The sequence below is a fragment of the Capra hircus genome, chromosome 4 (assembly GCF_001704415.2).
Source record: "Capra hircus breed San Clemente chromosome 4, ASM170441v1, whole genome shotgun sequence".
Taxonomy (NCBI): Eukaryota; Metazoa; Chordata; class Mammalia; order Artiodactyla; family Bovidae; genus Capra; species Capra hircus.
In genome coordinates, this window is record NC_030811.1 from 17,647,780 (window position 1) to 17,662,694 (window position 14,915).

At 37.3% G+C, this 14,915-nt stretch overlaps 1 protein-coding gene and 1 pseudogene across 1 annotated transcript in view; one reads left to right on the forward strand and one right to left on the reverse strand.

The window, feature by feature from the left end:
- Positions 1–14,915, reverse strand: part of TTC26 (tetratricopeptide repeat domain 26) — a 41,343-nt gene that overhangs the window by 16,123 nt on the left and 10,305 nt on the right. Inside the window, exons 6-8 of the mRNA XM_005679520.3 lie at positions 14,070–14,215; positions 12,940–13,111; positions 4,019–4,093 (exon numbers count right to left, since the gene is read on the reverse strand). Of these exons, the coding sequence (XP_005679577.1) occupies positions 4,019–4,093; positions 12,940–13,111; positions 14,070–14,215 (393 nt within the window). The remainder of the gene's footprint in view (positions 1–4,018; positions 4,094–12,939; positions 13,112–14,069; positions 14,216–14,915) is intronic.
- Positions 9,555–10,128, forward strand: LOC102169357 (annotated as a pseudogene).

Consider the following 14,915-nt stretch of genomic DNA (forward strand, 5'->3'; position numbering starts at 1 on the left):
CAAGTGGTTAAGACTCTGTGCTTCAGTGTAGGGGCTACGGATTTGATCTTTGTTTGGGGCACTAAGTCCCACGTGCTTCACGGCCAGAAAAAAGTCATCCTAAATGTAAGAAATAGAATAAAGGCATAGCCCTATTGCATGTATTTCCTTTTCTCCTCATAAGAACTATACTAAACTCTTAAAGTACCCAATAATTAATGAAACTTTTTTCTAGACAGATATTCTACATTAAAAACTCCATGAAGGAATTTATGAAATCCTTCTGAGATTATTTCCTCATCTCTAAATGGCATTAGTAATGTCCACCTTTCAGAGTTATCATAAGAATGAAATAAGTTAAAGTGGGCTACCTGCATGGCATATCATAAGTTATATTTTGTTTTATTAAAATATTAGTAAATATTCATTAACACCTACTATATGCCTGGTATTGTAATACCAGGGCTACACCAGGAAAAAGTCCTTCTCCTGTCTGACTTATACTATAGTTATACTATAGTATATAGTCCTGTCTATAGTATATAGTCTGTACTCAAATGGGGAGAGACCTTCAAAGAGCAAGCTTAAGTATGCTGTCATATGGTAATAAAAGCTACAGAGGATGGCTAAAACAAAAACACCATCCATGAAAGGATGGTTTTACATGCTGTTTTGTACCCACAGCCTAGCACAGTATCTGACACATAGTAAATTATTTCACAAATAAATATACAGAAATCAAGGCAATCAGGCATAAACTACCTAATCTCTTCTTTCTATATCAAAATATCCATCTGGTCATTTTTTTTTGGTTCTCCTTGTCTAAGATGTTCCCTTCCCTTGCCAAGATTAATTCCTACAATTGTCTTCTTTGATGTCATGATTTTAACTCCATTTGGATCTTGTTTCTGCAGTAATATTCTATTTCATTAATCCTGGTCCACTTCTCAACTTGAAATATGCACAAAGGTTTCTACTCTCTTGAAAAATCTTCACTTCACTTGGTGCCACTGTTCCCTCTGAAGAGCATCATACTTTTTCTCCTTTTTTCAATGCCACACTTGAAAAGTAAGTGGTTTGCTGTTTCAGCTTCCTCTCTTCCTCTCCTTAACCTCCCAGAAAACTTGCTGCTGCTCTCTGCACACTAATAAACCCATTCTACAAGTCACAAATATCAACCCCTTTGACCAAATTCAATAGACTTTCCTCTCTTCTTGCTCCATGACATATCTGCAGTTTTGACACTGGTGGCCACAGCATGACAATAAAAGCACTATTTACTAAATGCTTACTGTATGCTGTATACTGCCTGAGGTACCTTACATATATTACCTCATTTCATCTTCACAAGGAAATAAGGTAGGTGCTGTGATTTCCTCTATTCTACATAAGAGAACATAGAGACTCATCAGTGTTTAGTGACTTACCCACAGTTACAAAGCTAGTATATAGTGTACCTGATTTTGACATTAGGTCTGACTGCAAAAGCTGATGTCAGTAACAATTTGTACTGCTTAATATTTTTTTCAGGTTTTATCTTAAACTATAAAATTAATCTGTATTTACTAGAAAAAAACTTACATATGGCAACCCACTCCAGCGTTCTTGCCTGGAGAATCCCAGGGACGGGGGAGCCTGGTGGGCTGCCGTCTATGGCATCACACAGAGTCGGACACGACTGAAGTGACTTAGCAGTAGCAGCAGCAGCATTACAACAGGCAAAAGGAAAATTACCATTTTCTCACTTTTCTTTTTAATCCCACCCTCCAAGTATAACTCCCATCACTAGCTAATATGCACCTTCCAGTTATATGTATATATAAAGGTTCTTTACTCTGGCTGTATATCATATCCACTTGGAAAACTTTTAAGAGAAGTACTGGAACCTTGAAGTACTACTTGAACCTTAGCCCAACCATTCAATAAAAATCTCACACATTAATATTTTAAAAAATCTCCTGGGTGATTAGAACGTGTAGTTGTAATGACATTACAACTTCTGTGGTGGCGTCTCTGGTGGCTCAGACAGTGAAGAATCCACTACAATGCAGGAGACCTGGGTTCAATCCCTGGACTGGGAAGATCCCCTGGAGGAAGGCATGGCAACCCACTCCAGTAGTCTTGCCTGGAGAATCCTCATGGACAGAGGAGCCTGGTGGGCTACAGTCCATGGGGTCGCAAAGAGTCGGACATGACTGAGCGACTAAGCACAGCACAGCACAATGACATTACAGTCAGAAGCAACCTATGTGTCCATCAACAGACGAGCTGAATGGACAAAGAAGATGTGGTCTGTATATACAATGGAATATTGCTCAGCCATAAAAAATAATGAAAAATTTGCCATTTGCAACATGGATGGACCTGGAGGGCATCATGCTAAGTGAAATAAGTCAGACAGAGAGACAAATATTGTTTGATATCACTTATATGTGGAATCTAAAAAAAAATTCAACACACCAGTGAATAGAGCAGAAAAGAAGCAGACAGACTCACAGATATAGAGAACAAACTAGTGGTTACCAGTGGGGAGGGCAGTATGTGGGGGGTGGGGGAAGTATAGACTATTGGGTGTAAGACAGGATATAAAGACGTATTTGTATAACACAGAGCACATAGCTGATATTTTGTGATAACTGTAAATGGAGTATAACCTTTAAAAATTATATGAAAATTAGAAAACTTTTATAAAATGACTGTTGACTACTGAACAATGGTAAGGGGGATCGTTTAAGGGCACTGATTGAAAATGCAAATATAATTTATAGTCAGCCACCCACATGCAGGGTTCCTCCATATATGAGGATTCAACCCACCTCAGATAGTATTGTATTTATGACTGAGAAAAATCTGTGTATGAGTGGACCCATGCATTTCAAACCTGTGTTGCAGAAGGGGTTGTACATTATGTAGGTGTTTTCTCTCGCCTGCCCCTTTTTGAGTTATTTTCTTATTCTCCTCTTTCAGCCCCTTAAATACAAATACTCTCTTGAACAATATTTCTCTTTTTTTAACCTTTTCTTCAGCTATCCTTACTCTCATGAAAACTCCTAAATGTTAATCTCTTAATCTTCCAGTCTTAATCTCTTTCCAAGTTTAATTTCCAGACTACTCTCTCTAACATATCATATTCTCCACAAAAATGAATCTGGCTTTAATTTATAGACTAAATTAGAAGTGAAAAGGTTAGAGGCAGGAGCTCATAATGCAAAATAATCTCAGAAAACTCTGTGATGGAGGCCTGAGTTAGAGGAGGAATGGAATAAATAGGAAACACTGCCAACGAAGAATTAATAGGATTAAGTGACTGAGTATCAGAAATAAAGGGGAAGAGAGAGTCTAAACCAGCTACGGTTTTCAGCATTGGTACTGGGAGACTTAGTGCTAACGAAGGTGCAGAGAAATCAGAAGGAAAAGGTGTAGTTATTATTATTGCCATATTCACAACAAGGAATCTGAAACGCAACAATACTGAGTAATTTGCTCAGTGTCCCCAGGTGTCTGAGTTGAATACAGCTGCTCTGCGCCCACTTTACTGCTGAGTCAATTGAATCAAACTTGAAACTTATCTGAATCTTTTTTTTTTTTAGCAACTATCCCAGTGCAAATTTTCTGTTCCAGTAAATTCAGTCTGCTCACATACGTCTTCCTCATTCATTCATTCATGTCCTTGCCACTAATGAACCCTTTAAATCCAAGTCATTCTTCAAAGACCAGCTCAAGTTTTACTTTCATCAGAAAGTAAAGGATTTTCACTTTCATCAGAAAGTAAAGGATATGTTCCTTTGTCTTTGCCAACAAAATGAACACTTGGATCTCACTGCCTCACACTTCTTTCTAAAGTATGTGTTACTGCCTTCCCAGTAAGGAAAGAACCTGGTATCTTAAACTCATTCTCTCTCCTCCACAAGAAGAAAGAATTCACTTGGAATAGAGAAATACTTGTTGAGATATTTCCCTTCATTCATCTTCCCAACCACTGTAATGTACCCAAAATAGGGTAGGCCTCAAATCATCAAGACTGGAAACTCTTATTCACCAGATTGTGCCTGATGAGCTCTTTAGCAAATTCAAAGGAAGAAGAAGCGTTGTCCATCAAGCTTTTGAGTTCTGCCTGAAATTAAAAAAAGGAAAGGCTTATGAAAATGACAAGTGTATAGTTCTTACATTACCTGTAAGAATTACAAAGTTTTATAGCTTACAAATAATTTAACATGCTGCTTCCTTTGTTCTGCAGGGCTCTGAGAAATAATCAATGTAATTATTATTCTCCTCATTTTACAGATGAGAACGTTGAGGCTTATAAACATTAAATGACTGAACCTCTAAGCAGCAAGTCTGAAACTGGTGAACCCAAATCTAAAGACTCCTAGAGTTAGTCTTTCCTTTCAGGTGATAAACTTTTAACAACTAAGGTTGGTTATTTTTCTTTATTTAACATTTTATATTAATTAACTTATTTATGTATTACTTATTATTTTTGACTGCACTGGGTCTTTACTGCTGCACATGGGCTTTCTGTAGTTGTGGTGAGAGGGGGCTACTCTTCATTGAAGTGTGTAGGCTTCTCTTGTTGCAGAGCATGGGGTTGAGGTACTTGGGCTCCAGCAGCTGCAACACTCGGGCTCAGTAGTTCAGTAGTTGTGGTCAAGGGCTCTAGAGCCCAGGCTCAGTAGGTATGGTACACAGGCTTTAGCTGCTCAATGGCAGGCAGAATCTTTCTGGACCAGGGATTGAACTTGTGCCTCCTACATTAGCAGCTGGACTTTCAACCACTGTAACACCAGGGAAGTCCACTAAGGTTGATTCTTCAGTCTGACCATTCCACCTGTGTCCTGAATTTTCCTATACTTTCTTCCTGCTGAATTGGCCTTTATTTACATAATGCAATCAATGTACCTTCTCCCTTCTATGTTACTATTTATTAGAACTATCAGATCTCTTTTGTTTTATCCTGCTTCTTTAACTTCCCCTAGAACAAATGGTCAGCCATTTCTACAGTGTCTTTAGTAATGTCTGAGGCTTATTTATCCACTTCCTCAGCTTTCTGCTATTCCCTCTTGCCAATTTATAATTCTGACTAATTCTCACCTTCTTTTTCTACCTCCATCAGTGGATACCTAAGATTTTCTGGATAAAATAATTAAATTCTTGACTGTTCTCACTAAGCACTACAAACTTGTTCTACCTGATGCCATATGGGAATGCACACCTATTTAGCAACCTTTTACTAATCTCCTCTTGTCTACAGCAGGAATTCCAAAGTCTTGGGTAATATTAGGCTAGTTCAGCAGTTTTCAAGCTTTTTGATCTCAAGGTCTTTTTTAAACCTTAAAAATTACTAAGGATCCCAAAGAGTTTTTGTTTAAGTGGGTTACAGCCATTCATATATATTGTATTAGAAATTAAAACAGAAATTTCAAGTATTCAATTGATCAAAAGTACTAATAAACTAACTACACATTAATACAAATAACATATTTTTCATTTAAAAAAAACTGTATTTACCAATACAAAAATTTAGTGAGAAGAATGGTACTGTTATCTATTTTTGCAAGTCTCTTCAATGTCTGCCTTAACAGATGATAGCTTGATTGGCATATCTGTGCCTGCAATCAACCTATTTTGAAATCATGCTGTCTCTGGAAAACTTCACTGCACACACAAAAGTGAATGAAAGTGAAAAGACAAAATCTTTTAGTATTATGAGGCTAGCTTTGATCTCAGACAGGGCCAGCCAGGACAAAAGGTGAGGCAAGTGAGATGCGCAGGGCACAAAATTTAAAGCAGCACTCACTGCACATGAAAAGATGCTCAACATCATTCTAGCTATCAGGAAAATACAAATCAAAATTACAGTGAGATTCCAATCCACATCCACTGGGATGGCTAGAAGAAAAAAGACAGATAATAACAACTGTTGGTAAGGATGTAGAAAAACTGAAACTCCAAACTCTTACACACATTGCTAGTGGGAGTGGAAACTGGTGCAGCCACTTTGGAAAATAGTCTGAAAGTCCCTCAATTAAATATAGCTACCATATGACCCAGGAATTCCATTTCTAGGTATATGCCCAAGAGAAATGATACATATTCAAAACATGAACATGTATATACATGTTTACAGCAGCATTATCATAATAGGAAGAATGTGGAAACAATCCAAATATCCATCTCTGACGATTGGAAAGATACAATGTGGTATATCCATACAATAGAATATTATTTGGTGATAAAAATGAATGAAGTACTGAAACATGTTATAACACAATGCACTTCATAGACATTAAGCTAAAGTAACACAGGCCAATCATAAAAGGTTATATATGATTAATATATGACTCTTTTTCAGAGGAAATATCCAAAACACACAAATCTATAGAAACGGAAAGTGGATTAGTAGCTGTTTGGGGTTGGCGGGATGGTGGTTGATAGCTATAGATTATAGAGTTTCTTTATGAAGTAATGGAAGTGTTTTAGAATTGACTGTGGTGGGAATTCCCTGGCAGTCCAGTGGTTAGGACTCAGCACTTTCACTGCCAAGGGTGTGGGATCAATCCCTGGTTAGGGAAGTTAGATCTTGCAAGCTGCATGGTGTAGTCAAAAGTAGGGGGGGGAAGCGTTTAAAAATAAATAAACAAATAAAATTGACTGTGGTGAAGATTAAACACAGTGGTGAATACCTACAGAACTGTGTATTTCAAAAGGGTGACTACATGGTACGTTAGTTATACCTCAATAAAGCTGTTACAACATAGAGGTATAAATAGAAGACGTAGGTCATCTTATTTTAGAGTTAAAATGACTTGTCTAAAAGTACAAAAACATAATAGAAATCATGTAAGAAATATTCCTCATGATATACATGCTTTCACATTCAAATTTTCTGTATCCTATATTTAAAATGAAAATCCCTTATGATTATACAGTGGAGATGACAACTAGGTTCAAGGGATTAGGTCTGGTAGACAGTGTCTGAAGAACAATGGACAGAGGTTTATACATTGTACAGGAGGTGGTGACCAAAACCATCCCAGAGAAAAAGAAATGCAAGAAGGCAAAGTGGCTGAATGAGGAGACTTTACAAATACCTAAGAAAAGAAGACAAGCAAAAGGCAGAGGAGAAAGGGAAAGATATACCCAACTGAACGCAGACCTCCAGAAAATAGCAAGAAGAGATAAGAAAGCCTTCTTTAGTGAATAACGCGAAGAAAGAGGAAAACAATAGAATGAAAAAGACTAGAGATCTCTTCAAACAAACAAGATAACAGGGGAACATTTCACGCAAAGATGGGCACAATAAAGGACAGAAATGGCAAGGAATCACAGAAGTAGAAGAGATTAAGAAGACGTGGCAAGAACACATAGAAGAACTGAACGAGAAAGGTCTTAATGACCCAGATAACCACAGTGGCGTAGTCATTCACCTAGAACCAGACATCCTGGAGTGTGAAGTTAAGTGGGCTTAAGGAAGCATTATTATGAACAAAGCTAGTGGGAGTGATGGAATTCCAGCTGAGCTATTTCAAATTCTAAAAGAAGATGCTGTTAAAGTGCTGCACTCAATGTGGTAGCAAATTTGGAAAACTCAGTAGTGGCCACAGGACTGGAAAAGGTCAGTTTTCATTCCAATCCCAAAGAATGTTCAAATTACCGTACCATTGCACTCATTTCACATGCTAGCAAGACTATGCTCACAATCCTTCAAGCTAGGCTTCAGCAGCAGATGAACTAAGAACCTCCAAATGTTCAAGCTGGATTTAGAAAAGGCAGAGGAACCAGAGATCAAATTGCCAACATATGCTGGATCATAGAAAAAAGCAAGGGAATTCCAAAAAAACATCTATTTCTGCTTCATTGCTAAAGCCTTTGGCTGTATGTATCACAACAAACTGTGGAAAATTCTTAAAGGGATGGGAATACCAGACCGCCTTAACCTGCCTCCTGAGAAACCTGTGTGCAGGACAAGAAGCAACAGTTACAACTGGACATGGAACAATGGACTCGTTCAAAATCGGGAAAGGAGTACATCAATGCTGTATATTGTCACCTGCTTATTTAACTTATATGCAGAGTACATCATGTGAAATGCTGGGCTGGATGAAGCGTAAGCTGGAATCAAGACTGCCAGAAGAAGTAGCAATAACTTCAGATATGCAGATGATACCACTTTAATAGCAGAAAGCAAAGGGGAACTACAGAGCCTCTTGATGAAGGTGAAAGAGGAAGGTGAAAAAGCTGGCTTAAAATTCAGCATTCAAAAAATGAATATATGGCATCTGGTCCCATCATTTCATGGCAGATAGATGGAGAAAAGTGGAAACAGTGACAGATTTTATTTTCTTGGGCTCCAAAATCACTGTGGACGGTGACTGTAGCCACCAAATTAAAAGATGCTTGCTCCTTGGAAGAAAAGCTATGACAAACCTAGACAGAATATTAAAAAGCAGAAATATCACTTTGCCGACAAAGGTTCGCATAGTCAAAGCTATGGTTTTTCCAATAGTTGTAAACAGATGTGAGAGTTGGACCATAAAGAAGGCTGAGCATCGAAAAATTGATGCTTTTGAACTGCGCAGCAGGAGATGACTCTTGAGGGTCCCCTGGACAGCAAGGAGATTAAACCAGTCAATCCTAAAGGAAATCAACCATGAATATTCACTGGAAGGACTGAGGCTGAAGCTCCAATTCTTTGGCCACCCAATGTGAAGAGCTGACTCTTTGGAAAAGACCCTGATGCTGGAAAAGTCTGAGAACAAGAGGAGAAGGGGCAACAGAGATGAGATGGTTGGATGGCATCACTGACTCATAGACATGAGTTGGAGCAAGCTCCAGGAGTTGGTGATAAACAGAGAAGCCTGGAGTACTGCAGTTCGTGGAGTCCCCCAAAGAGTCGACAGGACTTAATGACTCAACAACAACAACACTAATATTTAAAACATGTATTAGGGTTTTGTCTTTTCAATCTAACTTGTCAATCTTTGTCATTAATTGAGAAACAAAACCTTTTAGATATAATTAAGATAATTTGGGTTTGTAAAAGGCAAAACAATAAGCTTTTAGAATATCAGAGAACAAAATTTGGGCTAGGAAATATTTTTTTAAACAAAATACAAAAAGCACTAAACATAAAGAAAAAGATAAATCTGACTATGTTTCAGCCTATAAAATCTTTGATAATTGCTCAGCTCACTATCTACTATGTATATAAAGTTAAGGACTTTATATACATCACAAAAACCTACAATAATTCAGTACTGTTATTTTGCATACTTTGTACTGAAACCACATAGCTAGAAACCTAAGATTGGAATTTGGATAAAATGTCTTTATCCTCTGAAAGTATTCCTTCCTTTCACAAGCATCCTATACTCACTGCTTCTATTTCTTCATCTACTTGTCTTTCTTCTGCCATATCCCTTAGGACATTTCTCAGTCCAAGAGGTTACTCATTCACTCCTTATCTCCTTGACATCTAGCTTCAACACTCAATAATGATACTCTCATCAGCATAGGAAATACCAATTATGAAACCCAATGGCTTTTTCTTAATCTTCATCTTTATTGACCTGTTTTGAACCACCTCCTTTTTTGAAACATGACTCGCCCTTAATCTGTTAGTCCATTTTAAATTTCTCATTCAACCATTACTTCATTGGCATCAACTTTGTATATACATTGTGCCAGGTCCTGGGATATAAATGTCACAAGGCTTAACCCTCAATAAGCTTATCTAGATTAAAGATAATTAAAGCAGATTCATGAGGCCTTGCTCCAGTAGGACCCACCACCATCTGGACCCTAAGGGCCCCCATGCAGCTCAGTGCCATGGCTCTGTGCTACCCCATGACCGTGGGCATCAGCAAGGCCTACAAGATGACTAAGAATGTGAGCCAACAGAGCTATAGCCACTGTTACTGTGGGCACTTCACCAAGAACAAGCCTCATGATCTGAGAGGTCTGCAGTTTCACCCCTTAGGAGTGGCAAGCCATGGAGCTGCTCAAGGTCTCTGAAAGCAGGGCCTCAAGTTCATCAAGAAAAGGGTGGGGACACACATCCATGCCAAGAAGAAGGGAGAGGAGCTGAGTAATGTCCTGGTAGTCATGAGGAAAGTTGCAGCCAAGGACAGAGCTCCTTCCTCTCTGTGAATAATAAAACTTGTTCAGAAAAAAAAAAAAGGTAATTAGGCAACTACCAAACAATAAGCATGATTTTATATATAGATATAGAATCATATATAATAGCCATATTATTACCAATTATTTGTTGGTAAGATATAATAACCATATTGTTTGATTATATATATATATAAAATCATGGTTGTTATTTGGTAGCTGTATTATTACATGTGTATGTATGTATACATATATATAAGTTATATATACATATAAGCTAAGAGCAGAGAAGAATGCACACCTAAGTTTGCATTAAATTTTAGTGGTTACGTCTATGGGCTTTATTTTTTGTTTTGTTTCTTTTTTTAAATTTATTTTTTAGTTGAAGGATAATTGCTTTACAGAATTTTGTTGTTTTCCGTCCAAACATCAACATGAACCAGCCATCTATGGGCCTTAGAGGATCTGAATTTCTCACTTGTTAGTTGTATAACTTTAGGCAAGTTGTTCGAAGGACTTTAAGAATTGAATGAATCATTACATAATATTTCATGCTTACTAGAGAAGAGCAGAATGCTTTGGTGTTTGGGGAGAGAATGAATTATAATATAGAGCCCATTATAAAAGATACTAGAGGAATGGTTGCTTTTAGAAGGTTTAATAAAACTATTATAAGTAAAAACAAACTATATCCTACTGCTGTCAAAAAAAAGAAAGAAAGCAAGCTCCTAAGGGTACATTTGTCATAGTTATCTACTGCTGGAGAACATTATACAATCAATATGTAATCTGCATGGGCACAATTTCAAATGAAAAAGCATGCTTTTAGTGAGTAAGAAGTACAATTTGCCGTCCTGCGTTGGATAGCATTAGATCTAGAACATATTGGTTAGCCATGTCACCCATTCCAGACGATGGAAAGAACATGTGCAGACAAAATATAAGCATTTAATAGGTTGGACCTTTGTCAAAACTGGCAAAGCCCCCAAGACTGACTCAATATAGAAAGACAAAAATATACTTCTTTTATTTATTTTAACCAAAACTCTAATTAAAGATCAAATTGCAAATCCAGTTTACTATTAAACTGCTGATGCTGGGAACTAGTTAATTAGGCAGGGACTTTAGCTGAAATGAGGCTATCCAAGAATGTATTTTATTTCATACATAAAGCAACCGTTCCATTGCATACTAAGCAATTTAATTGTAGGCACTTCTTTTGCCTCAAGTGAGCACCTTTATCAACACAAGCCATGAAAAGTGAACCTGAGCAAATGTTAAGGATATGTGTTCTCTATCCACCAGCTGATATATGCGGTTTCACTCACCAACTCAATCTGCTGTTAGTGTAAAGTATATCAATAGTGCTTCCTGCTATTACACAATAAATTTTGTTTGATATAGTAGTTCATTTTCTAGTTTCAATTTCTTCCTTCCTCCCCCTATTCTGGACTTCCCAGGTGGTACAGTAGTAAAGAATCCACCTGCTAATGAAGGAGGCTCAGTAGATGCAGGTTTGATCCCTGGGTTGGGAAGACCTCCCTGGAGGAGGAAATGGCAACTCACTCCAATACTCTCGCCTGGAAAATCCCATCAATAGAGGAGTCTGGCGGGCTATAGTCCATGGGGTCACCAAAGAGTCAGACACGACTAAGCACAATCATTCCTTCCCCTAATCTAGGCTGGTATGATGCCACTTACACTACCTTTTGGGCAGGGTGTTGGCACATAAAGAAATTTTGCATTTAAATTTTGGTGGCTTCTGACATCAACTAAAGTAATGGCCAAGGAAGTAATTTGTACTCATCAACTCCCTCATAGGGTTAACCTAAACATATCTATACATAAAGTATATTCAAATATATATACCCGAATCTGTATAGATATAGTATAGAACATGCTATCTATTTATATCTATGTTTATATGCATATATAGTTGTATGCATGTGTTTGTGTGTAGTTTAATAAAATGAGATCATAATGTATGGACTCCTGTATACTCTGAGTTTCAAATAAAATGAGAGCTATAACAACAAGGAAACAAATCAAAAAAAGGAAAAAAGAGAGAGCTATTTAACAGAATTTATCCACAGGATTGTCAGGAAAACTAAATAATGGATACAAAGTATTCTGCACAGTGCCTATAAGTTAACGACTTTCTAACTATTTATAAAATGCCTCCCACTATTGCTTCTTGGGGTAACCTTAAAGGAGATACTGCAGTATCACTAAGCCGAGAAAGGCACTCCAGGAAACAGAATGGAGTGTACAAAGCCAGGGCAGTAGGAGGATCTGGGTGTGTGAAACAAACTCAATGACTGGACTGAAGAGAACAAAGACGAGAGGCAAGGAAATTATTTGGGGAGTTGAAACAAGAGGTAAGGAGTGCCTGAACGAGAGCAGTGGCAAAGGAGGAGGCACAGAGAAGAGAGGTATCTGGAACCGAAATGACAGGAACGGGTAGGAAATTAGAGTGCGGATGAAGGAGAAGAGAGCCATGGGCACTCTAGGTTTCTGATTACGTGTTGATGACTCTGAGCCACAAACATATTTCAGACAAAGAAGCAGAAGTACTTGGTTTTTAACATATTTCTGGTAATGTAAGACACAGATAAAGATCATCTATAGTTTATCAGATGCACACAGAGAATTCAGAAGTCAACGTTCTTTTTAGAATATCTGGTAAATATAAATATTTATACAGTTGGCTTCTTATAGAATCACACTGGCAACAACAAAGGGATATTAATCAAGAGTAACAGATAATAGTTTTATGAATAACCTGGGAAGTATAGGGTAATTCAAACTGGAATTAAGTGAATTAAGAACAAATTTCATCACTACCTCAGCGGCTTTGCCGTTGTAAAGGCGAAAATGATTACAGGCCTTAAGATTGAGCGCGATGGTGCTATCAGGAATCTGCTGAAGATAAACAGCCAGAACTTCTTGAGACACGTCATAGTAATCCAACTTGTAGTAACATAGGGCCACATAAACATTGAGGGCAAGGTATTCCCTATTAGATGAAAAAAATTAAGGATTAACAATTTAAGTCTATTTCACAAAAATACTGTCAAACTACAGACATTTTTAATGGCTCCACTGGACACTAAGGCAAAGAGGACATTTCTTTTTTTTAAAGAAAAAGGCAATATAATCAGTGTAGTCTTTTTCTTTCTGTGTTATAATATTTGAGTGTTTTGATATAAGCAGAGTAAAAGATCACAACTAGAGGAGAAAGGGAGAAGTTCAACTACTACCTCTTCATGTTAAAAAAAAAAAAACCCAACAAAACTAATATAATCAGTAATGAAGTATAAATGCAAATAAGCTGACACCATACAGAACATGGACAGACAAGGCAAGTAGATTGGATAACTGAGAACGGAACAGGTGGGAGACTATGACAGTACTGCAAAAGGAGGGAGAAGGGAGATGGATGAGACATTTTGGGACGCAGAAGAGAGACCAAGTAGTCAGTGATAAAGTTGGAAAGTTCTTTAGAATAGTTTGTTTCTAGTTTTGTCAGCAAATTACCTTCAATGTAACTACAACACTGAAATGGATACATCTAGACCATGCATTTTCAACAGGTGTGATATCAGCCTCAAAGGGGTGAAAACTGGCTCTTATGGAGAGATGAAAAATAGTATTTATTTTATATATATACATACATACAGATATACATATAGTACATATATAGATATCTGTATACGGAGATACATACAGTACATAACCAGATATACAATATACCTGTGGTACTGAAACTCAATGGGAGGGCAATTAAGAGGGGGAAAGACAATAGACAATAAGGAGTATAGTCTATAAGGAGTTCTTAATCTCACCAGATTATTAGCTAAACAGACTTGAACACACGGTGATATTAGAACCAAAGGACACTAGGTCCTCAGCCAAACTGGGTACAGAAGAAAGTAACAAAATGAGAGTTCAAGGAGGAGTAACAGGACACACACCTGTTATCTAGCAGTATTCGCTTGTAAATATCAATGGCTTCTTGGTAGTGAGATCGCATATAGTGGATTGAGGCCAAACTGAGCTGATCTTCTGTGATATCCTGAAGATTCTGATGGAAGTTCATCAGTTTCTTCTCATCATTAAACTAAAGTTGTAAGAGAGAAAAAAGACATAAAAATTCATGTTAGATGTCACGTAAGAATTGAATCACCAGTCCATGTCTGACGTAGGGTGCAGCTTGCTTGGGGCAGGTGCATGGGGATGACCCAGAGAGATGTTGTGGGGAGGGAGGTGGGAGGGGGGTTCATGTTTGGGAACGCATGTAAGAATTTAAGATTTTAAAATTTAAAAAAAAAAAAATAAAAAAAAAAAAAATTCATGTTAGAGTATGGTTAGAGAAATCAACACTTATGTAACACAAATTTAACTCCACCCATCCTTCAGCCACTTGCCTCTGTTCTCCCTATTTCTCTTCAGCTCCCAGTCTTCTTTATCTCTCCTTCAGACAAAGGATAAAATAGTCTCTAGAGACAGAGTCGTAGCCTTTAGTTACAACTCATTAATTACTTAACCCCCTCCTTCTTACTTTCTGTTTCTATTTCTTTCTTTATATCTTCTCTCTCCCTTTTTATTTTCTATGTTTCTTTTTTATATGTTGTTTATTAGAGAGACATTTAAAATATGACATAGAAAAGTAGAGAATGAAAGGATATAAAAAGATGTAATAGGCAACCACTAACAAAAAGAGAGCTGATAGAGCTACACAAATGTGACAAAGTAGTGTTTACATGAAGAGAGAGTTTTAGAGATGAAGACAGACATTTCATAATGATAATGATAAGTGT